This window comes from Galendromus occidentalis, unplaced genomic scaffold, assembly GCF_000255335.2.
Source record: "Galendromus occidentalis unplaced genomic scaffold, Mocc_1.1 scf7180000077419, whole genome shotgun sequence".
Taxonomy (NCBI): domain Eukaryota; kingdom Metazoa; phylum Arthropoda; class Arachnida; order Mesostigmata; family Phytoseiidae; genus Galendromus; species Galendromus occidentalis.
In genome coordinates this window covers 75,170-97,963 of record NW_003805407.1, presented here as the reverse complement: position 1 = coordinate 97,963, position 22,794 = coordinate 75,170, and the positions used below count along the sequence as shown (strand labels likewise).

General features: G+C 50.6%; 5 protein-coding genes across 5 annotated transcripts; 3 read left to right on the top strand and 2 right to left on the bottom strand.

The window, feature by feature from the left end:
• The first annotated feature begins 1,481 nt into the window (after positions 1-1,481).
• LOC100905044 (uncharacterized) lies at positions 1,482-2,892 on the top strand. The gene is made up of 6 exons (XM_003742503.2): positions 1,482-1,508; positions 1,599-1,703; positions 1,809-1,906; positions 2,024-2,102; positions 2,202-2,415; positions 2,677-2,892. Exons 2-6 carry the CDS (start codon positions 1,634-1,636, stop codon positions 2,858-2,860), a joined length of 645 nt encoding a protein of 214 aa, XP_003742551.1. The 5' UTR covers positions 1,482-1,508; positions 1,599-1,633; the 3' UTR covers positions 2,861-2,892.
• Positions 2,893-7,895: 5,003 nt separating this feature from the next.
• LOC100906698 (differentially expressed in FDCP 8 homolog) lies at positions 7,896-10,730 on the bottom strand. Its single transcript, XM_029111226.1, has 8 exons — positions 10,625-10,730; positions 9,979-10,098; positions 9,639-9,865; positions 9,388-9,547; positions 8,949-9,250; positions 8,699-8,812; positions 8,337-8,558; positions 7,896-8,247 (listed from the first exon to the last, which is right to left on the bottom strand). The coding sequence occupies exons 2-8, from the start codon at positions 10,079-10,081 to the stop codon at positions 8,062-8,064; spliced, it is 1,314 nt and encodes a 437-aa protein (XP_028967059.1). The 5' UTR covers positions 10,082-10,098; positions 10,625-10,730; the 3' UTR covers positions 7,896-8,061.
• Positions 10,731-12,939: 2,209 nt separating this feature from the next.
• LOC100904899 (cytochrome B5-like protein) lies at positions 12,940-14,019 on the top strand. The gene is made up of 3 exons (XM_003742502.2): positions 12,940-13,079; positions 13,300-13,474; positions 13,601-14,019. Exons 1-3 carry the CDS (start codon positions 13,003-13,005, stop codon positions 13,733-13,735), a joined length of 387 nt encoding a protein of 128 aa, XP_003742550.1. The 5' UTR covers positions 12,940-13,002; the 3' UTR covers positions 13,736-14,019.
• An 18-nt stretch (positions 14,020-14,037) lies between these two features.
• Arp3 (Actin-related protein 3) lies at positions 14,038-18,605 on the bottom strand. The gene is made up of 7 exons (XM_003742501.2): positions 18,433-18,605; positions 16,790-16,845; positions 16,513-16,684; positions 16,002-16,401; positions 15,565-15,840; positions 15,184-15,393; positions 14,038-15,064 (listed from the first exon to the last, which is right to left on the bottom strand). The coding sequence occupies exons 1-7, from the start codon at positions 18,474-18,476 to the stop codon at positions 14,969-14,971; spliced, it is 1,254 nt and encodes a 417-aa protein (XP_003742549.1). The 5' UTR covers positions 18,477-18,605; the 3' UTR covers positions 14,038-14,968.
• Positions 18,606-19,105: 500 nt separating this feature from the next.
• On the top strand, positions 19,106-22,715 carry AsnRS (asparagine--tRNA ligase). Its single transcript, XM_003742500.2, has 9 exons — positions 19,106-19,333; positions 20,219-20,499; positions 20,661-20,855; positions 21,018-21,233; positions 21,345-21,528; positions 21,625-21,748; positions 21,881-22,172; positions 22,294-22,445; positions 22,548-22,715. The coding sequence occupies exons 1-9, from the start codon at positions 19,270-19,272 to the stop codon at positions 22,690-22,692; spliced, it is 1,653 nt and encodes a 550-aa protein (XP_003742548.1). The 5' UTR covers positions 19,106-19,269; the 3' UTR covers positions 22,693-22,715.
• Positions 22,716-22,794: the final 79 nt, after the last annotated feature.

Here is a 22,794-nt window from a genome sequence, read left to right as displayed (position 1 = left end):
ATCTCCGAGGGGCAGTCGGTGCAGGTGGAAGCAGATGGAACGTACCCTCATCATCGGTCGGGTCATGTGCCACGCTCATCGTGGTCGCCGTCACAGATCACTCTTTCGTCGGAGCATCCCGCACCGTCTCGGAGCTTTGATTGAATCTGTTCTCCAAGTAGCGATTGTTCGACGTCTCTCCCCGCGCTAGTGAATGAATCAAGAAGATCTACACAAGAAAGTAACACACATAATCCTCAGCGAGAGCGTCGATGCCGTAAAAAGATCGCTTCCCGAGGCAATCACGACGTCGGTAGTCTAATAATAATAATGCGCTCTCCACAATGCGCAGACTCGAATATGAGAATATGAACCCCACGCCCGAAATAAAGTCGGCAGTTAAGGTTGGATTTTCGTGATCAGCTTCGGCGGCACCGACGTTGCGCTCAGAAAATTTTTCCACAGGAATGGAGGACCCCCGACAAACGTTTATTCTTCGGAGAGAGCGTCGAGCCTGGATCGACTCATTCGAGTGCCGTGAGCTGCTCCGGGAGAACGGAATTTCCCGACGGGACCTGAATCCCTTATTTTTTATGCTGCGGCCTCCGCGGCTTCCCCTCGTTTTCGCCCACCCCTGCGCCGCTCATTTCTCGATCAGATCGAACAGCCCTCCCGTTTGTGGCTCGAATGTATGTAGATGCAAAGACTCGGACTCCTCGAGTCCTAGCTCCATGAGCTCACTAAATATTTCTCCTGGATCACCGTGTGGCCACATTTCTCTAATCCTCAGGTATTACCGAACACAATTGCGGCTTTGCCTGGAGATTTGCATACTGCAGCTCGAACGCCCGTGTCTCGATGCGTAATAGAGCGGAGGTGAGGGTGGTCGGTGGTCACACGTAAGTCGACTGCGGGATTTCCTACCTTGGCCATGCTAATCTCCACGGAACGGTTTTGAGAATTCGACCGCGCAAAGCTCGCGTCTTTGACTCAGTTACGGGGAAATGTATTCAGAAGGGGTGGCGTGGCTTTCCCGCGCTCCCTAAGCGCTGAAGAGGGTCGTGTCTGATGCGTCCCCAGAAACTGAGGCAGCAGCCAGGATACGCCGGAAACGGTGCAGGTCTATCCGGGTATCCCGAGTGGGCACATCTCGTCTTTCGCCTGTACAGTATCACCCAGTACCTTCGAAGTTCTGATGGAGGGTTCGGAACTGGCTATTCCTAGGACTCAGCGCGGAGAGAGCTGCAGACTCTCCGGTAATGCCCGGGAGAAACCATAGGCGGGAATCGAGCGAGATCTCGAACTCCTCCGGACTTTCCCCAGGGTAGATATGGAGTCGGATCGAGTCGGCTCTGAGCGACATTTTTGGAAGAGCCCCATCATTGTTACTTCTGGGAGGTGGTTCTCCGGACCGCGCGGCATCTCCTTGCAGACCCTCAGACGCGTCACTTTGCTGGATTCACACGCTTTGAAGGATTATCTAGGAAATCTCTTTCACTGTACAACTTTACCGATATCGATCACGGCAGGTAACTCAATCCGTTGGCATTTCTCTCTAGCTCCTAAGGTGACTCTCGGTCTGCTGTTTTATCCAATTCAAAACCACGGGCTCGCTGCAGAATTTCGCAACGGGTTCCAGACCCTGACTTCAACGATGAAGTTCCTGATCTCTTTGTGCATTTTGCTCGCCGTGTTCTACCAGGCTCTCGGCGGTAAGGTTCACGGTGAGTAACTTTCGGAGCAGAGTTCCGAGCCAAAGCATGGTCTTCCGATTGGGAGTGCTCCTTATAGTCTCGATCGCCGAATGTGACGGCAGCTGATAATTGAAGGCAATGAATTTTTCGATGAGCTCCTGGACGAGCTCCGTGACGCCGACGACATACGTGTGATGACCCTGGATGATCTGACCATCGGTTTCAGTCGGAAGGTCAGTTCAAATTCAGAATTTTGAGACGCCGATCGGACAAATCAAGGGTGCTTCCCATTCCGTATCGCTCCGGGAACCCCACTTCCGATCCGACTGCGAGCGCGCAATCCTTTTCAGGTTGCTCTCTTGACGGTTCACGGAGAGGCCAAATTGTACGACGGTACCGTGACAGGACTGGACACCGCTGAGAGGATAGGTACCACGAGCGGCTGAATTATTGGAGTTTAGCTGAATCGGAGAGTAGAATTCTGCACCCTGATCCGAGCGGATACTGATTCTGGAATCCGTTCTTAAGACGACGCGCAGATAATCACCCGCAAGGACGGAAGCGTCGTGATCAGATGCACTCTCGGCATGGGTGTGATAATTTTCAACTACAAGGGTACTGTGAGCTTCATGGGGCTCGGACCGAGTATCAGCATGCTGACCCACACTGGATACGTGACGGTGAAAGCAGAAGTTCAGCGCGCCGCCAACGGGACCGTGAAAGTCACTGAATTCAATGTCCGGTGAGTCCCGATCTCCTCTTCCGAGATCTTCCCACAGCTGTCTACGAGAATGCAACGATGGAGAGTGAAGGAGGAGCAGCAGTGCGGGCATTCTTAATCCACCGGCAATCTTCGTGACAAAGATTCTTGACCACGGCGGAGACCGATAGTCGGGGAGGGTGCGGGGATTCCCCTCCTTCCCCGGACGCGGGAAAGGACTCAGGATACCTCGTGCGAGGGAACCACTTGGTGGTACCGATTAATGTTCATTGGAAATTACAGGGACTTCGAGAAACTCAAGGTCAAGTTCACCGGTCTGGGTCCCTTAACTTGGGCCACCAGCCTCCTCATCGCTCCAGCCGTGAACATCCTGACCCCGATAATCAGGAGAACCGTCGAATACGGAGTTCGGACGGTTGTCGAGAAGAAGCTGCCGGACATCATAAAAGATTTCAGTTTCGAATAAATGGATGACTTCAAGGTTTCGCTGACGGAAAATATGAGCGTCCTTAACTATCCACTGATGGATCATATGATCGCTCCCCTCCTCTTAGAATATTCCGCTATAGCAGGAATTCGCAATCGTTGTGCTACGGTAGGTAGCTCCGACTCCCCACTGATTATTTTGGCGTCAGAATCAGAAGATGGAGCTCCTTGCCGACGTACGATCCGGGATCCGGCCCTCATTGACCGAGTCAATTGACACCACCTTGAATCCTCTGATATTCGGACGGCTCGAGGGATAGCTTCATGCGCTCCCTTTGGGTTCTACGCACAAAGACCTATCCGGCGGTGGCTTACCGTGGGTACCTGCCTGGCCGGTTATCGAGGCTGTGGGGGCATCATGCTGTCGCGTGTGGAATGCGGAAGCGTACAGTCCGAGGGACATGATTTCCCGCGATTCTTCCCCGTAATCTTCAAATGCCGAACTCGACATTGTTGACATCCGCGGCGACCACTGGCCTTCTCTTCATTCCAATAACTTGTCGATATCTCGCTGAGAAGGCTGCTTGAGAGATCCCCCGGAGTGCATCCCCTCCCGATTACTATCCGACAGGCCAATATTCCGGGGAGCTACCATCGGACTCCCCATCGCAGCGATCCTGTACGGAGATTCCCCGGAGAGATCACAGCGAGAGCGAAGAAGGGACGCGTTGAGATTATTATTGATTTGCCCAAATCAAGCAGGATTGACCCCACCCAGGTTTTTACCACAATCGTTCTCTTTCCGTCGTTCGTTTCCTACCCATATCTTCGCTTCCCGAGCCGTAACTTCATGCCGCGACGACGTACGATCTGCATGAATCATGACTGATGACCGGTATCGCGGACCGTACTGACGGGATTCGAGAACGGATCCCCGAACGAACAAAAATCCTTGCCACTCGCCTCTGCCCGGGTGTTCCCATTCCCGATCTCTAGCGTATCGACATTGACTTCAAACAACGACGTCGGGTGTTTTCGGGGTCCAGGAGAAGCTACGGTTATGGGAGGTCGATATTACGCTAGCAACCCCTATGCCCCTTACCAACCTCAAGACTACAACTACTGGGGTGAAGAAGCTTACAACATCCAAGGTCAAGACGCTTCCAACATCCAGGGGGAAGAAGCTTCAAACCTCCAAGAGGGAGAAGGTTCCACCGTTCAGGATGAAGGAGGTGATAATAGATTGCGCCGTATCGGATACCGCCGGAAAATTTCGTCCTCCGAATACAGCGCCTGACACACAGATAATTTCAAAGCGAACCGCGACTTGGGTGATCCGCTCAAACTCCAACCTGCCAAATCGTCATCGTGCCGGAAGCTTTTATTCTGCATCGCCGTGCTCTCCATAGTTGCTTACTCAGCGAAGTTCATTATGGATAAATCCGGCATAGAAAGACCCTTCGTAAGCAGCCAACCTGCGCAAACGGGTATGCTTCGTCGACTCTTCCGCTCGAAGATCTCTGGACATACTGACTGAAATTAATGCTCAAACATGAAAATCCTGGCGCGAGAATCTCGCATTGGAAAATCGTCGGCATGCTTTGAACTTCTACCTTACAGGAGACATCGAATCGGGGGGCCAGTCTGGGGATGAAGGTGACTCCTCAATCAATTGACGTCATACTCAACGAAAAAAAAATCCAGAAGAACGCCACCCGTAATAATTGTGTGATCCGTTCCAGACTCTTCCGCGGCAGACGAAGAGATCCGAATGATGATCGAGGAATCTTTCTCAAATATCTCGAAGGCATATCTAGATGTCCGCCAAGTTTATTGGAATAGCGAGCTCGAAAGCCGATTGTATGACATCTACAGCGTATATAATGTGCGTCTGAAGATGGATAGAGCCAGTGTTTTGGAATTAGAACCGAATTCAACTCGTGTCTTCCACGGTGAGATCTCGTCAGCTGTTCACAAGGTCTTTCTGAGAGCGAATAATCCCTGGATTCGTATGAACGAGATTTTCGCCACACAGGGAACGGGTTGAAGGCTTCATGCTTGATTTACTTGAGATACACGCTCTTACACGGAGGATACAAAAGATGGCTCAAATACGATGGGTTCGATTGCTGGTTCAATGCGCCAGTGACACTTCTGTTGAGAGTGGAGCTCCCAACGTCCCCGGGAGCCAAGCTGACATTCCTGAGTCTTCACGTGAGCTCCGAGACTTTCTTCATGACTGCATCTCGTAGGAGGGCGGGATTCGCTCGGCTACCAAGTGAGCGCCATATGCATGTCTCTCGCTCACAGTTGCAGCCCTTGCCGGAGTCTGAGTGCGAAGGCGTACCATGGAAATGGCAATTCTGGATGCCGTCGAGAGCTCAGACGATAGCAGCGATCAAGGTCCTATTCAGGGATTATATGAGAGTGTACGTGCGGGATGTTATCAAACCTCATATCAGAAGCTTTCTGTAATTATGTGATCTCACTCGGGATTTTCCCCGATCGATTGGAGGGAAGAGCTCATGAAACTACTTGGACCATTAGCATTGAGGTTTTCACTTTTGTATGTTTTGCTATTCATGCGAGTTTCCGCGTCTCCTGGTCGTCGAGCTCCATGCTCTGAAGTGTAATACGTATATTTCGAATGAAAATGTTGTCAGTACTGAGAATTTGAAGATTTTGCTGATGTTGAAGATGAGCTTCTTAGAGGCTGATCGATTGGAAAATTGCATGTGGAGGTCGTAAGAAGATTCCCCTTCTTGGGACGAGAGCTGATCTTCACGGGAGGAAATTCGTCCAAGTTCGAGAGCTCCCGCAGTCTTCGGGCGATGGTCGATGTCTAGGCTCGCAGCACGGCTAGAATGCATGGTGCCTTTCACTTCTCACAAGCACATGCGACCCCCCTGTGGGTGTTGGAGCTCGATTGTCGCGCAGTCGTTTCCGATGTTATAGAGAAAGCTGTCACGCTGAGAGCCGCGTTCACGTTTTCAGGGCTGCGTGAAGCGTGCCGACTGGTGAGCGCAGAAGCCCTTCGACGAATGCTTCGTCTGCATTATAAAAAGGAAATCATAGACACCGGGAAATTTTGCTAATCGACGCGGCTGAATATCCATCGAATCCACAGATATCAGCTACGGCTCCCACGTTCACTTACCTCAACGCTTTACGAAAGTTTACGCTGATCATGTAGTAGATCAACGGATGGGCGAAAATCGACATCAAGCTCATAGTTTCCAAAATTTTGGGTTGCACGGCGCTGTCGCGGAGGAATCGTGACATCTGGAGAGGTTCCCGGAGAATCTGAGAACGCTATCGACCCATCGATCTGGCTCAAGATCGGAGGATCTTCCCTCTTTGACTGTCTCTCGGAAACCAGACTACGCTCACCTTCTGCGGCGTCGTGCACATGATGTAGGAAGCGATCAGAATCACAACGAGAAGCACAATGCGTTTCATGGAGCCCGTGGCGTACTTCGGAGGTGCTGACCGCAGTTTGATCAAAAGAATCAAAGACACAAGGACGAGAGCACTGACTTGGGTCAAGAAGAATGACTCCGGAAGGTAACTGGGGAGGTGAATCATCAAAATCGGTACGAAGTCTCTATACATAAATCCGGAACCAATCTCCGCGGGGATTGTCGAATTTTACCTCCATAACGTCTGGTGGAGCGCCACCTCACACACTCGCGATCCCTCCTCGAAAAAAAGACCGAAGAAGCTGTGAGCTTGACCCACAGCCGCCAACAGGCACGCCACGAGCGTGCACAGGGTCGGGTTTCTTTGAAAGGAAAAATGCGAGGAGTCTCCCGGTGCTCAACCGCGTCGATCCATCCATATTGATATCATTATCCTGCAGTGAAACTCGGCTCGGGAATGAAACTCACCGTTTTAAGTACAGGGTACTCGGACTCTTCGGAAGAACGATCGTCATGGTGCGATCGAGCACCATGATCCACAGGATGGCGGAGACGCTGGTCGTGAAGAACTCTCGCAGGAAGCGCACCGAAGTACAGAAGAGAGAACAAGTGGACGGATACGTCTCAAAAGCAGAGAAGTTGTTCCTTCCAAGCCTTTGCTCTGTAAATTTCCCTCGAATAATTCAACCAGAGCGTAAGTCGAGCCTTCTCTGGGGCATTCTGTCGGTCCCCATTGTTGTGCTCCCTGAGCTGAGGAAACTCACGTGTATGAGCCTGACAATCGAACGAAACCAGTGGCCCTAAAACTAACACGGTCCATAAATGAACCACGAAAAGGTTCCTGACCAGAGTGTTGATGGTTGATCTCAGCAACTTAGGCACATCATAAAACACCACCAAGGCGACCGCATTCAGCACTAGACCGATTATGAGGAACAACAATGTCAGAGTTGTAACGGAGTAGCTCAAGGCTATGTCCGAATCCATGTGCTATCCGTCGCGAATGAATCTTTGCGTCGGAGTGGAGAGAGCGTCGCTGCTAAAAAAACTCTTCCGCGAAATTCCTCAAGACGCAGGGTCTCACGGGGCGCTCGGCAGCTGCATGTGGTCGTTGCGAGTCTGGATCAGCTGAGAGATACGCCGAGCTGGTCTGATCAGAAAATAAATTCTTTCGCGATGGTCTCTGCAGTCCCGAGAATCTTGGGGGCGTACTCCGACGTCATTACTTCAAGGACGCCCTGAATATTCTTTGGAGAGAAGGAGTTTGCGGTCTCAGGGGATTCGATCCACCATCGAACTCCGCCCCACGATCGCGATAAACAAATGAAAATTCAGTCAGCAATATACACAGTTGGAAACGTTGGGAATTTATTCCATCTTACAAGCATTCAGAACAACAAAGCACCCGTCCCGGCACTATCTCGGTACGTTTAACATTAATCGCGATTTGGCATCGTTTCCAATCAAGGACTGCGGGGGATATGCTGCGGGACGCCTTTACTTCAACATGTTTTTACAAAATCACATCGCCTTCTTAAAGCTTTCTCTCCAGAAATTCCAGGAATCCCAATCGATCAAAACCGCCCTTCCGACGGCGGCAAAGTTCGCAAGGTGGTATCCCGGCGACGTACCCGGCGAGGATTACGGACCGTACTTCACTTGGTACATTTTCCTCTCGATGAGGAAGATCTTCAGAATTTCTCTGATTCCGAGAGAACCCTCCGTCGCTATTCTGGGGACGACTCGCAACTCTCGGTGTGGACCCCCACGATTGCGCACCGATTCTCCAGCATGTGATCATTCCTTCACGGTTATGTCACGCTCACGGTGATGATGATCTCTGAGCCATTCTATCGCAGCGTGGACAGAACGCTTTGCGGTTGCGGTAGCATTCCCTGTGATAGACTGCCAGACAGTCCGGACATCGCGAGGTCAGCTCTCTGCTCAGAGGGAAAATAAGTTCCTTCGACGAACACAACTCACAATGATATCCTTTCCCCATGCAGCTCTGCAATACACGACGGGCTGTTACCATCGTTCGTTTGGATGCCTCGAATCGGGAAAGAAGGTCCCCGCCGGATCCACCCGGCGACTTACCTCACACTCTTTTGTGATGTGAGCCTCGTAGACTTTCGCCACTTGCTGGAGATATCGGATGAGGGTTCCCGCCTCGAGGTCCTGGAGGTCTTGCATCGAGTAAATCTGTGAGTTTTCGACGAAATGATGCCGTTTGTTCAGCAGCCACAGGAGCTTCTTCGATCGGGCGATGTGGCAGCTCGTTAGGTACTGCTTCATTTGTTGTAGATCTTCCCGCAGGATCTGGGAGAGTTGAGGAACTATTGAGTTTTCCCAGTAGCGTCTCAAATTGGAAAAAAAAATCGAAAACTTCCCCGGACCCGACCCGAGAGGTCCTTGAACAAAATTTATCATCGGAACTCAATCGAAATTCAGTGTTCTACCTTCACAGCTGGGAGCTCTTCAACGTGCGTAAACAGGTACGGGTTCAGTTTCTCCACGTCGAGCACCGGTCGCTTGAGCATGAGGCGTAAGAACTGGACGCATCCACGACATACCTACCAAAAAGCCGGAATCAGTATCATGTCGAGAAACTCCGCGACCAGACAGAGGATGGGAGAAAGGTCGCTCAGAAGTCCTGTCGACAGAAAAATCCATCCAGGTGTCGAGATAGTCATCACATCGAGGGAATACCTTTCTTGGTACGAAGTCCCAGTTGTGGATCACCCTCGCCGGAATCACCATCTCCGTGTTCCAATGGCAGTACGAGCAGAACCATCGCCCGCAGGAGTCGCACAACCGCCTGGCCGCCTCCATTTGCGGCAAAAGTTTCAAACCCGGGGAGAAGAGAGGGGATCGGCATTCGAAACATTTAAATTGTTGCACTGAGAGTCCCATTTCCGGGCAGATTTCAAACTCGTAATCGTGTGATTTCAGGTATGCACAGCTCCTTGTTATCGAGTTGAGGCACTTCTGGTGGCATTTATATCGACACTCTGGAAAATTTTGAATTCAATGATGATGAAACTGGCTGCCTATCTCTCAACGAAGGAGCGGATGAGGATCGTAGTGGAATCCATGTACGTGAATCAGGGTCGAGACCCGTTTCCGCGATGGCCAACGTGCTACTCACTATCACAGGTGTAGTATTGATTGAGTCCCATATTGACGAAATCCCAAATCCTTGTGCAGCATTTTTCACAATACGAATCAGTCTCATCTAGTTTCCCCGACACGAAAACGTGGCCCATCACGGTAAAGGATTGTTCTAGGATAGGAGTCTGCGGCCCGTTCTATTGAAGGAAATAATGATTGTCATGAGATAGGGAGCATTGTACTCCTCCGGCAACTCCTCCAAGATTCCTTCGATACCGCGTATCTTACTCTGATCTCCTGTAGGTTCCATCGTAACTCCACCAGTTTCCGTATGAGATTGTATCTCCTGTCGGATTTCTCCTCCGACTCCAGTATCATCTGTTTACATTTATCTATCGCCAACTCGAGTTCTGATGCGGAACTCATCGAAGAGAACGTCGAGTCCAATCCAGCGAAATATTGTTCATTTATGATCGAAAGACTCCGAGGTCGGACAGCTGTAATTAAATAAGGGGCTCCCTGTTATCAGAGTCTCGTCGATCGTAGTATGGAATTTGAGCAGGGGAATATTGACAGGGGTGAACGATTTCTAGGTATGAGCCTGGGTGTCAGAGGGCGAATCTCATACCTGGTGGGGATGGCGAATCCTTCCGAGGGTCATCACCAGTCAGCGTTTTCTTCACTAATTCTCCGACGCGCCCAGCGAATTCCGAAACTCCGAATGAGTTCATGCTTCCTCCGAGGATACCTGGATAGGATCAACGGATGAATGTAGAATACGTGTCGGTTCAGGACCTGAGAGTACTCAGCGAAGAAATTATCAATATACCAGCACTGAAGAGGCGCTCTTGGGCGGGCTTATTGAAGCGCGAGGTTTCAGAGCCCCCCTGTGGGCTCTCAGATAATGAAATGGCGCTTCTTCTTGAATGGTCTATACATCATGCCTTCCCGAGATCCTTATGATTCTCGGGATTGTACACATGTCAGGACTCGCACCAAGGATTGATTCCGAACAGCTTGACGCTGCTCGAACGACGAGTTTCTGTGAGTACCGGACGCTTATTTCGAGCACCATTGCTTCGATGACATTTTCGTCAAGCCAAAGCACCGAGCGTCCAAGGATGGGATGGAAAATTACCGGAGCAAGAAGGTTTCGAGGAATACGCAAAGCCCATGTCCGGACTTGCTGTTCACCTCACAACAGTCAGCTGGGCGAGATTTCGGCAGTTTTTCTATGCGGAGATTCCGCTATGACAAGCAACTCAATTACTCACCCGTTCAGGACTTCCGGTAGCTAACACTGACAACTACTGCCTTTGTCTCTCAGAGAGGTGAAGCTTTCGCGATATAATCATCACGGACTTCTTGCAACGCAACTTTCAAGCCTCATCTTAAAACTCGGACGAGTCGCCTAAAAGACGGAAACAGCAAACTTTGTAATAAATCGCGCCGTGGCGCGGCTCACGGAAGGAAACAGTTTCAGACTCTTCCCGCTTCAAAGGTTTCCAAGTTGGAGAAATCTGAATCTACGTGCAAGGCGGGCCTGAGGATCCTGAGGCATCCGTTCAAAGGGGAGGAAGCAGGCGATACAGTCGTTGAACTTCAATCAGTTCGGAGAGCCTCTCTCCTCTCTTATTGGGAGTGCACACGAGCACGGGACGAGAACATCGACCAACAGCAGAACCTGTCGCGGGAATTAAATTCCCTACTCAAAAAGGGAACTCTAAGGTGGCTTTGGATTTTACAGAGAGCAGCCTCTCTAGAGTCTAGATGACATCCCTCGCTCTACCGCTAAGCGAGTCAACAACATTCTGAGAAGATCAGCAGAGAAAACGTTCCCATACAGCAGAGCCGGGGCCCACTTATATGAATTCGTGAACCTGAATTTATCAACTCGGTTCCGCTCCGGGTGCTGGATTGCCATAATACGCCACTGATTAGTTCAGATTTCTCCAATACCAAATCTTAACGGAATCGTTTGGATACGTCTTACTCGAGAGAGGGCTGAACGGGGTGATTCGGTGATTTCCGTGGATCGTACAAAGTTCATGAATCTCTTCGATGAGTATTTCACTCATGGGATACTCAGAGCCTGATAGCAAATCAGACGAGGCGGAATGCTACTTTTGTCCAATCAATCCCTTACGCTGATTGATCGCTGCTTTATTGGGGAAGACTTCGAGGACGAAATTCTCCAGAAGCTATCGAGGAGGTTATCTCGAAGGCTCGCTCCCTTGCAGAAATTCGATCCTCTAGGGCCCGGGAAAGCGAGGCTATCGAGGTACCGCGTGATCCAACGCCAAGATTCGAGTCGATATCAGCCGAACGCGCCGATCCCCGGAGGAATCCGACGATTTTCAGACACCGGGCTGCGATTCCTCCGACTGGAGCCGTGATGGACCAACAGATCTCGACGCGGAAGCGATTTGGCTCGATAGGGAAAGGTATCTAAGTTTCGATAGCAGTGAGATACGCGGCACGAAAACCTGGCACCATCTACATTCGTCTCAGCGCGAAAACCTGCATCGAAGTTGGCAGGATTCTCTCCGAGCAAAGCCAGTGATTCTCGCAAGTTCTCAGAGGTAAGCTCGCGCGAATCCCATTCCTCCACTTTTCACCAAATAATGTAGCGAATGGGGTACAGAATCCCAGAGCGGTGCGACATCCTTACGATTCACCGCTTCGACACAATAGCTCGCGACGGAGAAGCTCCTCGAGCTCTCTATAATAAGCTTCGAGAAAATTCACGCTCGCATCCACTCGAGGAATTAGCTTGCGCCCGAGACGTTTGTTTTCATGCATGCTTATCCTACAAGGCTGCCAATTGTGGCTGATCGACGACAGTCAAGTCTGTTCGAGATATCGTTGAGGACCCTCGCGGACGTCTCTCGAGTCGTTAAAGACGAGACCTTCAAAATTTCAGACCCAAGCTCGAATATTTCGACGAAGCTTTGAATAATGGTCGGTCCCAGACGATAAGATACGCTCTGGAATATTCAAGAACGGCTCGGAGATCGTCATGGGCTCCGCAGTGGGGAAGCACAACGATTCTCCACGCTCTGTTGATCTGTTCATACCGATTTTCGAGAAATATCTGTGGGGCGGAAGCCTTCGAACGAGGGACTAGCCAAGTCGAGCAATGAGAGACGCGGTTTCAATCGGTCTTCACGTTTGAGTAACGAACATTTAAAACGTTCCCTTTCCAACAGTCTCACTTTCGACCGAAAGAAGAGATTTTGGTCTTGCAGTCATAAAAATCGGAGCTGCTCCACCTCTGCATCAATAATAATCGCACCCTGATTAATCGTGCGAGATAAAAAAAATTATCCGTCACACCTACGGAGCTCTCGGAGCCTTCGAGAGGCGAGCGCTCTCACTTTCGATCCTGTTCAATGGCATGCGAGATGACCTTAGGAATACGCCTGAGGTAATGACAGTAAAGTTCTCTTCTAGTGTCATCTCGGGGATCCCAGACTAGTCAATCGTCCGCAATCTATTATACGATGTCGTTGTAAATGACAGACGGTCTAACCTTCTCGCCTAGAGACGAGGAATACCAGAATTGAATCCTGCTCAAAACCGCTTGACCGAGGGTTCGGAAGCGAAGCAACTATTCAAAGTAGGCTCGGTGCGGGATCGAGTGCGACAGACTATGAAGGATTTAGTAGCCGAAAGCGGAAAAGGCCCGTCGGGTGAGGCGCCCCTAGACCCTCCAAAAAGGAAAATAAGGTTGGTTTTTTCCCATTCAATTTTGAAATTCCGCTAATCTTTGGATTCAAGGGCTAGGCGAGCCTTGTACATTGCTTTTGCTGAGAAGAGCCTCTGAAGAAGCGAGACCTCCTCCTCGTAGAACGCTCGTCGAAGTGATTCTCATTCAAGAGGAGGGGAGCTCAGCCCGCAATTCTTCCGGAGTCCACTGATCGGAACTGATCGGGGACAGTGCTTTCAGCGTGCTCGACCGATTATATGCTGTCGCCTCCTTCAAGAGCCAAGCCGACGATCTCAATTCTCTGGCCGCGCTCCCCGAGATCACCGAGCAAGAAGTCCGACTCCATGGGACCCCCCAAGACTGCTGGGTCATAGTGAATGAATTAGTTTACGATATCACCGACTTTATGCAGAAAGTGAGTGCCGCAACGGAATCTAGATTCAAAGCCACTGTCTAAATAACTTGTTGGAGCCGATGCATTCGTTCTCGTCGCGGAGCTCCGCCATGCTGACCGCACCGAATTTTTTTCTCTTTGATGCAGCATCCGGGAGGATCCGAAATTCTCTGGGAGCACCTCGGCCATGATGCGACCTTTGCTTTCATCGGTGCCGGACATTCGAAGAACGCGTATAGGATGATGGATAAATTTTTGCTCGGTAGACTCGTTCGCGATTGACCGTGAATCAGGACCATATGGACGACTTCTCATCACATTGACTGTAAACTGATCCCGCACGACTTCATATCCATGTATGCGTTCTGTCAAGATAGATAGATTCCGGATAGGGACTCATTCCCTTCCCTATCGAGGATGGGGACTCATTCGCTCCGTCACCGTCGCACACGCCACGAGAAACACCGATTCAGGCTCCAGGACACTCTCGTCGGAGTGGTGCTTGAGCAGAAAATTATACAAGGAGGCCTACAAGCTCATCGAATCAACTTATTAAAACTAAAACACACCGATTCGACATTGTTTTCTTTTATTCATAATTCCGAGGATCTCATTCAACTATGCATTCCTTAGTCAAGCACATTTGCTTCTGTTCCGTTTCGTCAATCATTGTACTATGCACCGGAGTACGGCGAGTCGTCGTAGGGTTTTTGCGACCATATCCGCTCCGGAGCCAGAACATTCAATCCAATAGCAGAAGGATTCATCCGAGAAGAAGTCCTTCGATTCGAAGCTCGTAGCAGGCCGAGCTGGTCTCTTTACGCATAGCTCATTTTCTCAAGAAACGCTGAATGGGTATTCGAACGCTCATCCGTCTGCTTCGGTGGCAGCATACTTTCAATATCACTACATTGTTTCAAAAAGTTGTTTTTACAGTCGACTAAAGACTTTCACATTCCTCGTATCCCTCGAATAATGACCACACAATGGCAGATAGACCCGATTGATGCCACATTCAATCAGGCGGGACCGACGGATGGGGTGTGAATGAAGTGTGGAAGTGAGAAATTTGGGATTGAAGAAGCTTCGCGAAGAGCTGAATGGGTTCCGATGTAACGCTCAGTGCGTGTGAAGGAGAAGAGGAGCCTCGGAATGACCTTGGAATGTTCGGATCCAGTTGGCGGCACATACCCGCTGCATGTCGCAGAGCGAGTTTCCCTCCATAGATTCGCCGGATTCTCGAACGATTTCGAACGCCACCAGCTGCTTGATGATGGGTCGCCCAACCTGACTCTAATGGCAGCTCTCTCCATCTGTCTCTGTTATATTATCGTAGTAAGTAGCTTTCAGTCTGGGTGAGAGGGAAGATTGGAAAGGTTTGAGCAATCGTTTAATGACGTGCATATGGGTACGAAATTCAAGGTGACCTTGAAAGTGTGTTCAACGCAAGAAGTCCATCTAAAGATTGCTAACGATTCACTAGAATTGATAGAGCGAAGAATGTTGTCCACTATTCTATGACATGGCTGTGAAGACCGCGTTGTGACGACATATGCTAGGTCCACACTCCTCGTATTGGGCTTTCGTGTGGCACACCGTGTAAAATTCGGGCTGAAATTCAGAATTTTCCTCAGATATCGAGCCGATCGTTTGCTCTACCGCGTGGGAATCTCCATTGTGGAGCGATGAAATCCTCTTTATGCCTCTTACTTTCTGAGCGAGACACTCACCATAGAAGCCAACATGGAGCCTCCGAACCAGACGGCATATCTTTGCATGTGATGAGATACAACAGTGACATCGATGGGTTTAGGAGTGATTCGTCCGCCGCTCAACTTGACCGACTGCTTCAGCCTCGCGTCGACCACGCGCTTCACGTCTCTCTGGAGCCGTCGTCCGAAGTCGCGGAACATTGTTGACCCACCGGACAGAACGATATTCTGCAATGAAACGATTTCTGATATACTCTGAATATACTCTCACTCCGTATCGGGATCACAGAGGAGACTCCCCGAAGCGCCTGCGATATGCCAGAATGCTTCAGAGAGCTCAAATCTCGAGGGCGAGAGAGGTGAGTCTAGAGCACAGAATCCGGCATCCCCGAGACCTACGTTATACAAGGGTCGCCGGACGTCGATCGGACACGACTGTATGCAAGTGTCTACGATTTCCGAGATCGGAGTGGTGAAATCGGGATTCGCGAACTCGGGATGGAAGAAGATCTCGGGACCCAGGAAGCGTTCGTAGCCGACATCGACGCCGAATGGCTGTTTCGTAACGTGGTTGGTACTCTGATATTGCAAGAACCACTTATCGGGCTCCTTGTCGTATTTCGCGAATTCTCTCGCGATGTCGGGGCATATGTAGCAATACCTCTCTTTGATAGCCTGGAAGGGGGATGGGATGAGTACCCGACTCTCAGCGTTATCAGCACGAGTGATCGCTCGCTTCGCAAGTGAGTAATAGAACTTCACGTGTAATCTTCAACATGATCACCTCAATTCTTATGCATCATGGCGTCTATCAAGATCGTGGGAGCGAGACTCACTTTGGCAGTTTCGAGCGATTGTTCGGGTGGTATGCCCGTCTCTCGTTCTCGGAGGAGACTCTGGATAAAGTAGGTGATGTTCCGTCCCGCGATCGGAATATGTTTGATACAGCTGCCGACAACGTAACCGTCGGCCACCGGGATGCAATGAGTAACTCCATCGCCGCTGTCGATCACCATGCCGGTCATCACTCGTTTGCCTTGTTTGCTGTTCCAACTCGCCGCCAGAGCTAGAACCGCCTGCACGGCGATATAGAGGCCAGGTACATTGAATGTCTCGAACATGATCTCTGCCATGTATTCCCGGTTTTCTGGCGTGTTCAGCGGCGGTTCGGTCAGCAAAAAGTGGTGATCTTCTGGTTCTGCTCGGAGGTACTTGAATATACTTTGCTCCCAGAACCTGCGAATCGGCGGGATTAAGAATCTCGAATCGAGAGCAGCAATCGAGAGCTTGTCCTAACCGATCGTGGGTTGCGATGCGTGATTCTCCCTGATGATGGTGCGAACTTACTTTTCCATGAGATCCCAGTCTTCGACCATGCCGTGTCGGATGGGGTACTTGACTGCATAGCCAGAGGCTTCATTTGCTTCGTCTCCGATGTAGAAATCTAGATCTTCGACACCTCGCGTCAATCGCCGCGTGGCTGTGTCTCCGACTTTTGAATTTTCTCTGATGGCGATTGCTGGGGAAATTTATCGATTGATTGATCGTCTTGTTCTCTAGAAGAGATGAGAGGAGGGACGGCACGAGACCGGACAATATCATCGCGACTGGGAAAACCACTCACATGATGGAATGATGAACTGAGGCTCCTTGTTACCAGCGTAGCCAAGTTTGGTATAGCTGGAATACAAAGTCAGGCTCGATTCTCGTTTCGATGCTTTAATGAGTATCTGAAGGGTGCCGAATTTTTTCGATTCGCTATCGTCCTCTTGGGCTCCGAAGCTCGATGCACCGGACCCGGAAACTGAGTAATCTGACCATTTCGATATCAGAGACCAAGGTAGTTTCTCCGGTATCCCGCAAGATTCGATGCTTCGCATCGACCTCAGCCCCGATGAGGCCTGTGTGACACCCAAGTGTGAAAGCGGGACTTTTCGATTGAGTGGACTTCAACTTTAACTTCGATTCGAAGTTGGGCGTGCGTGAACACTTCAATACGAACAAGGCGTTCGTTTATCCGACGATTCAGCGATGCGTACCGAGTGCCGTCATGGAGCAGCCAGCTTCCGATATGGCAACATGCTTCATAGGCGACACTCTTGATCTTATTGAGTCGCTTGTAGACAGCTGACGTCTGAGTGATCGATGGGAATATTGTTGGAACGCTGGGTAATTTATGGAGAGAATGGAGTCCTCGACAAATGTATGCCCCGTTTGGACTTCCTCCAGGTGGCGGAAGCCGGCTTCTCAAATCTCGAGCTCTTCCCTTATCCCAGCTTCCGTCTCTTCGAAGCTCCCCACCGAACTGTCGGACCGATTCCGAGCACTGATGATCAGCAATGACAGAGGATCGAATATCGCTGTAGTCAATTCCATTCTTGGTTCGATCAGTTCGGCTGCAAGAGGGGAAAAAATTGTCGCGGCCGAAGTCCTTCCGAAATTAAAACGGATGGGACAGACCGAAGTGAATTCCTCACTGACCCCAAATCCTTCGAGAAATAACCTCGCGGAGTCCAGATCTTGGTCGATTTCATTCAGATCAAGCATTGAACACTCTCGCTGTAAAGGGCTCGATAGAATGCTTGTCGCAGTGACTAATCCCTGCCATACGACCCTATTGTTAGTCATCGTACGAGACGCTGCTCCGTCTGATGGAGTTCAGCCACTCTGACCACGAATCCAGTACTACTTGAGGCCGACGGAGCCTGAGGCAAAGCGTAACTCGAACTCTCCGAGCACTATGTTGACTCTGCATTAGTCGGCACCTTGGACCACTGAGCTTACTGTCATTATTCGGCTCGGAGGTGTGAACTGTCACAACAGTGTTGAGCCATCGTCCGAGTTTCTTGACAAAAAACGAACTTTTGACAATTCAGGGTTTCTAAGCTCCCGACGGGACGTCTCCAGAATATCGAGAGAGATCATTTCGAACATGAGGCGAGTCTCGAAGAAGAATACATTCGGAAGCGGCATTCTCATAACCCCGCTCAATGGAATGACAGCTCCGCCCAATTCCCAAATCGAGGCATGCCTTCAGTGACTCCGGTGCCGCTCCTTAGAGGTGAGCTCCTAACAAACACTCGAGGGGCTCTGGCCCTGTTTCAAACTCCCAACTCCCTCGACTGATCATCACTGGCGAAATGTCACGTCGGAACCGGGATTCGAAACTTCGGTGGGCATGTGTCACTTCGACGAGAAACCTGACCGGCGGATTGGCTGAAGCTCGGGGTTGGAATCTGGCTGGGAGAAAAGAGTCGTGAAACTAACCCTGTGCCGTTGTCGATCACTATTGCCGGAAGTCGCCCCACCATGATGGACTGTTAGATGTCCACTCAGTCAGTACTCTGTTCGAACGGACGTACTGCAGCAGGCAAGCAGGCGATCAACGTAGGCTGCTCTGCTTATTGATCGGTGCTCTTGAATGAGAAGCCGAGACACACGTACCCAGTCCCAAGCATGCACCACTCAAACAACACAGGACACCCTCTCGTTTCGTCAAAAGAGCGGCGCGTGGAAATGGCCCGGGAGACTTGCTGGAGCGAACCGAGATCCCGATTTACTGTGGATACCGCGAAAGATCGAGTCTTTCCTACGAGCACTCGTTTCGACTCAAGTCAGATGAACGGAGTTCCTAGCCGACGGATCGACGAAGAATGGCTCCTATTTGATTTCCCCCCACAGAACACCGATGTGGGGCCTCGATGGACAGGGAAATCGAATCTGGAAGGGAGAGGCTTCGTCGGGAAATTCTTGATTCACAAGTTCAAGGAGTCCTTGCCGTCAACTGCAATTTTCCCCCCTGTCTTCCCCTAGCTCCAGCGTACGCGTCGAACCAAATACTTTGACAGTCATACCCAAGTGGAACGAATAACAGGAATGCGTTCATCGTAACACCCGATGCAACGTGGGGACTCTCCTCTCACCACCAAACCACAACAGCAGCCGGTAGTCGTGAGTCGTGAGTGCAGGAGGTCCCCAAAAGCTAGCAGAAAAGCAGCCCGCAGAACACACGTTACCCGAGGAGATCTTCAGAGGCTCGAGCCGCCAACGGAGATCGCTCAGGAGTGCGCATTTCTGATTCCCAACTTTTCAACAGCTGTCAACATGAGCGGGGACGCGGCGCCGATATACACTTCAGAGAAGAATGGCAACGATGAAACCGGCGATGGTGAGCGTTTATTCCATTGGTGAGAACGACGTCTAAGAGTGAGACTAAGATCAGGGATGCCGTTTCGCCTGGAAGTCTTCAATGTTGTCGTTTAATCATCGACCCGCGCGGGAATTATTTGCTCCCCGGCTACCTATTCGTCCATTTAGACTCCGGTAGCGCTCGCGGGAACATGACCATAAGTGAAACCATATCCGTAGTTGGCACGGAGTCTGTATCTCTCGCTCTCGAATCTGCGCTCCTAAAGATCACGGATTATGAAGAGGTTCCCGCTCACAGTGAGCAGATATTCCGCGCCGGATCGGGAACACGGCTGACGCAACAGCCGGGTGTCGACCGCCGGCTGAACGCTGTTACGTCCATCCCGAGTCGCGATCTGGACTTTCCCCTCTCGTGCAAATTATCAGAGGGTCTCGAGGTATAGGTAGGACTTCGATCCGGAGAGGGCGAGGATTTGGATCCTCGAGAAGTAACGGAGAATTCGCGTCTGTCGAGACCAGGAGGGAACGATTCGAATTTTTCCCAAGTTCATTAGAGGAATGAGATCGCGCTCCAGCGCTGAGCGCGGATGAGCGAATCTCGATAAGTTTCGAGCATGTCCCTACGTCATGGGGATGACGGCGACGCAGTAGTCGACGTACACGCCGTAAACAATACCACGCGTTGAGTTTCCATCCTTCCTATCTGACTCATGTTCTTTTCGTAGTGAGCATCCTATCTCATTCACTCCATGATCATTCGGAACTCTTGCTGCTCGAACCCCATCAAAATCTTCCCGCTCCATTCTGGAGTTGATCACAGCATCGACAAGATGACCAAACCTTTTTTTTCATTCCGATTTCGATGGAGCAAAATATTTCGCATTGAATAGGCTTCTCCCCCCAGGATCTCAGGAGAACCCTTTCAAAACGGTTCTGCAGGCGATGCGATCCGCGAAGCAAGAGCCGTTCCCTCCAATATTCGTCGATGGAAAAAAGGATGACGTCAAGTACGAGCCTATCAGTTCTGCCCAACTGAAGAAAATCAAGAAAGCCTGGACTCGTGAAGGTTTCAAGAACGCTGACAGGGAGAAACGTGAGGCTGAAGACGCCGAACGCCGCGAGAAGAACTTCGAGGAAGCCAAGAAGATCACCATCGAGGAAGACAAATCATTACCAGCGGCGAAGGTGAGCTCTCGATCCCCACCCAGATTTCCTAGCGTGCGACGTCTCCCATCATGAGATGCTCTCGGGCCCCCGGGACACCAGGGGGAGGGAACAGGGAGCAGGGGGCTCGGAATCCAGAGTCACTAGCTCCAGCTCATGTTCATTATTTGGAATCATTTCAGCAAGTTAAAATCCGAGAGCTCCAAGGACATAAGGACCGGAGAGTTCGAGTTTTCGGTTGGATTCATCATCTGAGACGACAGAGCAAAGCGATGTTCTTCATCGTCCTTCGAGACGGTACCGGTTTCCTCCAATGTGTGATGAACGACAAGCTCTGCTTGACTCTGGACGCGTTGAAACTCACGACGGAGAGCACGGTATGTTCCCCGATTTTTGCTCGACCATGAATTTCCTGGATTTTAAGTAGGACCTATGATTGATCAATTGATATCCGATTGAGCGACGGCTCCTCGACGTTCTGTTGGAATCGGTGATTCGATGGAGCAAAGTATCCGTACGGAGGCGTGTTTCTCTTCAAGATACTGATCACGGGAGTTGTGAAGGATGTCCTCGCGGGCAAGACAGCGCCAGGAGGTATCGAATTGACCGCCGATTACTGGGAGTTGGTCGGAGATTCACCGGCGGGGGGCATGGATAATGTTCTGAACGAGGAGAGCCATGTCGATGTTCTGCTCGACAACAGACATCTCGCCCTCCGAGGAGAAACTCTCAGCAAGATCATGAGGGCACGCTCGGTGAGTCCTCGGAGGGAATGATATCGGATTCGACATCGTCACGCAATGCGATTTAGGTCGAGTCGAGACATCTTGAGGATGTGCTCAATGAACTCATGCCCTCCCTTTCAGTTCATCATGCAGTGTTTCCGCGACCACTTCTTCAGCAAATATTACGTCGAAGTCACTCCTCCCACCATGATCCAATGCCAAGTGGAGGGCGGGTCGACCCTTTTCAAATTCGATTATTTCGGCGAGGAAGCTTACCTCACCCAGAGCTCACAGCTTTATCTCGAAACCATGCTCCCTGTGTTAGGTGTGCCTACATTTCCCGAGCCATCTGAATCAATCAATCAATCAAAGAATAATTCGTTCAATTTCCTTAAATTTATGCATGTATTCCTCGTTCTAGGTGATGTCTTCTGCGTCGCACAATCCTACCGGGCAGAGCAATCGAGAACGCGACGACATCTCGCTGAGTACACCCACGTCGAAGCCGAGTTCGTGAATATTTCTTTTGACGACCTGCTCGACCGGTAAGGCTCCCGCGAATCGGTAGTCTCGAAGTTATACATGGGTACTTCCGAGAAGTTATCCGTCTGAGCGATCAGCGTAGGACGGGTCGTGTTTCCCGATATCCTAAGGAACTCGGAATTTCTTTTTTGTAGGATTGAAGACATGATCGTAGACGTGTCGCAACGCGCCATGGACTCACCAGCGGGTGATATTATTCGGGAGATCAACCCGAGCTTCGTCCCACCGAAGAAACCTTTCAGACGAATGAAGTACACCGAAGCCATCGAGTACTGTAGACAGAATGCGATCATGAAGGAAGATGGCACTCAGTTTGAGTTTGGCGACGATATTCCCGAGATGCCAGAGAGGAAAATGACCGACCAAATCAACGAGCCGATCATGTTGAACAGATTCCCCGCGGAAATCAAGAGTTTCTACATGCCGGTACGATACTGGACCCGTTCTCGATGCAGACTCATACTCGCTCCCATTCGGGTTGAGCTCTTTGCTGATGATCGCGGAGCTGGAATAGGATCGTTGATGACGTAGGTTTTTGCATCTACAGCGAGACGTTGAAGACAACAGGGTGACCGAGAGCGTCGACGTGCTCATGCCTGGAGTAGGGGAAATCGTCGGGGGATCGATGAGGATTTGGAAAATCGACGAGCTAATGGCCGGCTTCAAACGGGAAAACATCGACCCCGCTAACTATGATTGGTGAGTCGGCGGTGCCAGGGAACGGAGTCCTATTCCTCATGAAGTTTCACTTTCATCCTCCTTGTTGGAAGCACATTGACAGCCTGATTCGCCTCCTTCAAGGTATATCGATCAGCGTCGATTCGGAACCTGCCCCCACGGAGGCTTCGGTCTCGGGTTTGAGCGCTTCCTGACTTGGATGTTGGGTCGCCATCACATCCGGGACGTCGTGCTGTACCCTCGCTTCGTGGGAAGATGCAAACCTTGATCTTATCGAAATAAATTATGCGATGACGAGATGAGAGATTCGATTCTCTTAAGAAACAGACATGGATTTCCGAAATACACCATCATTTATTACTCCACGTCG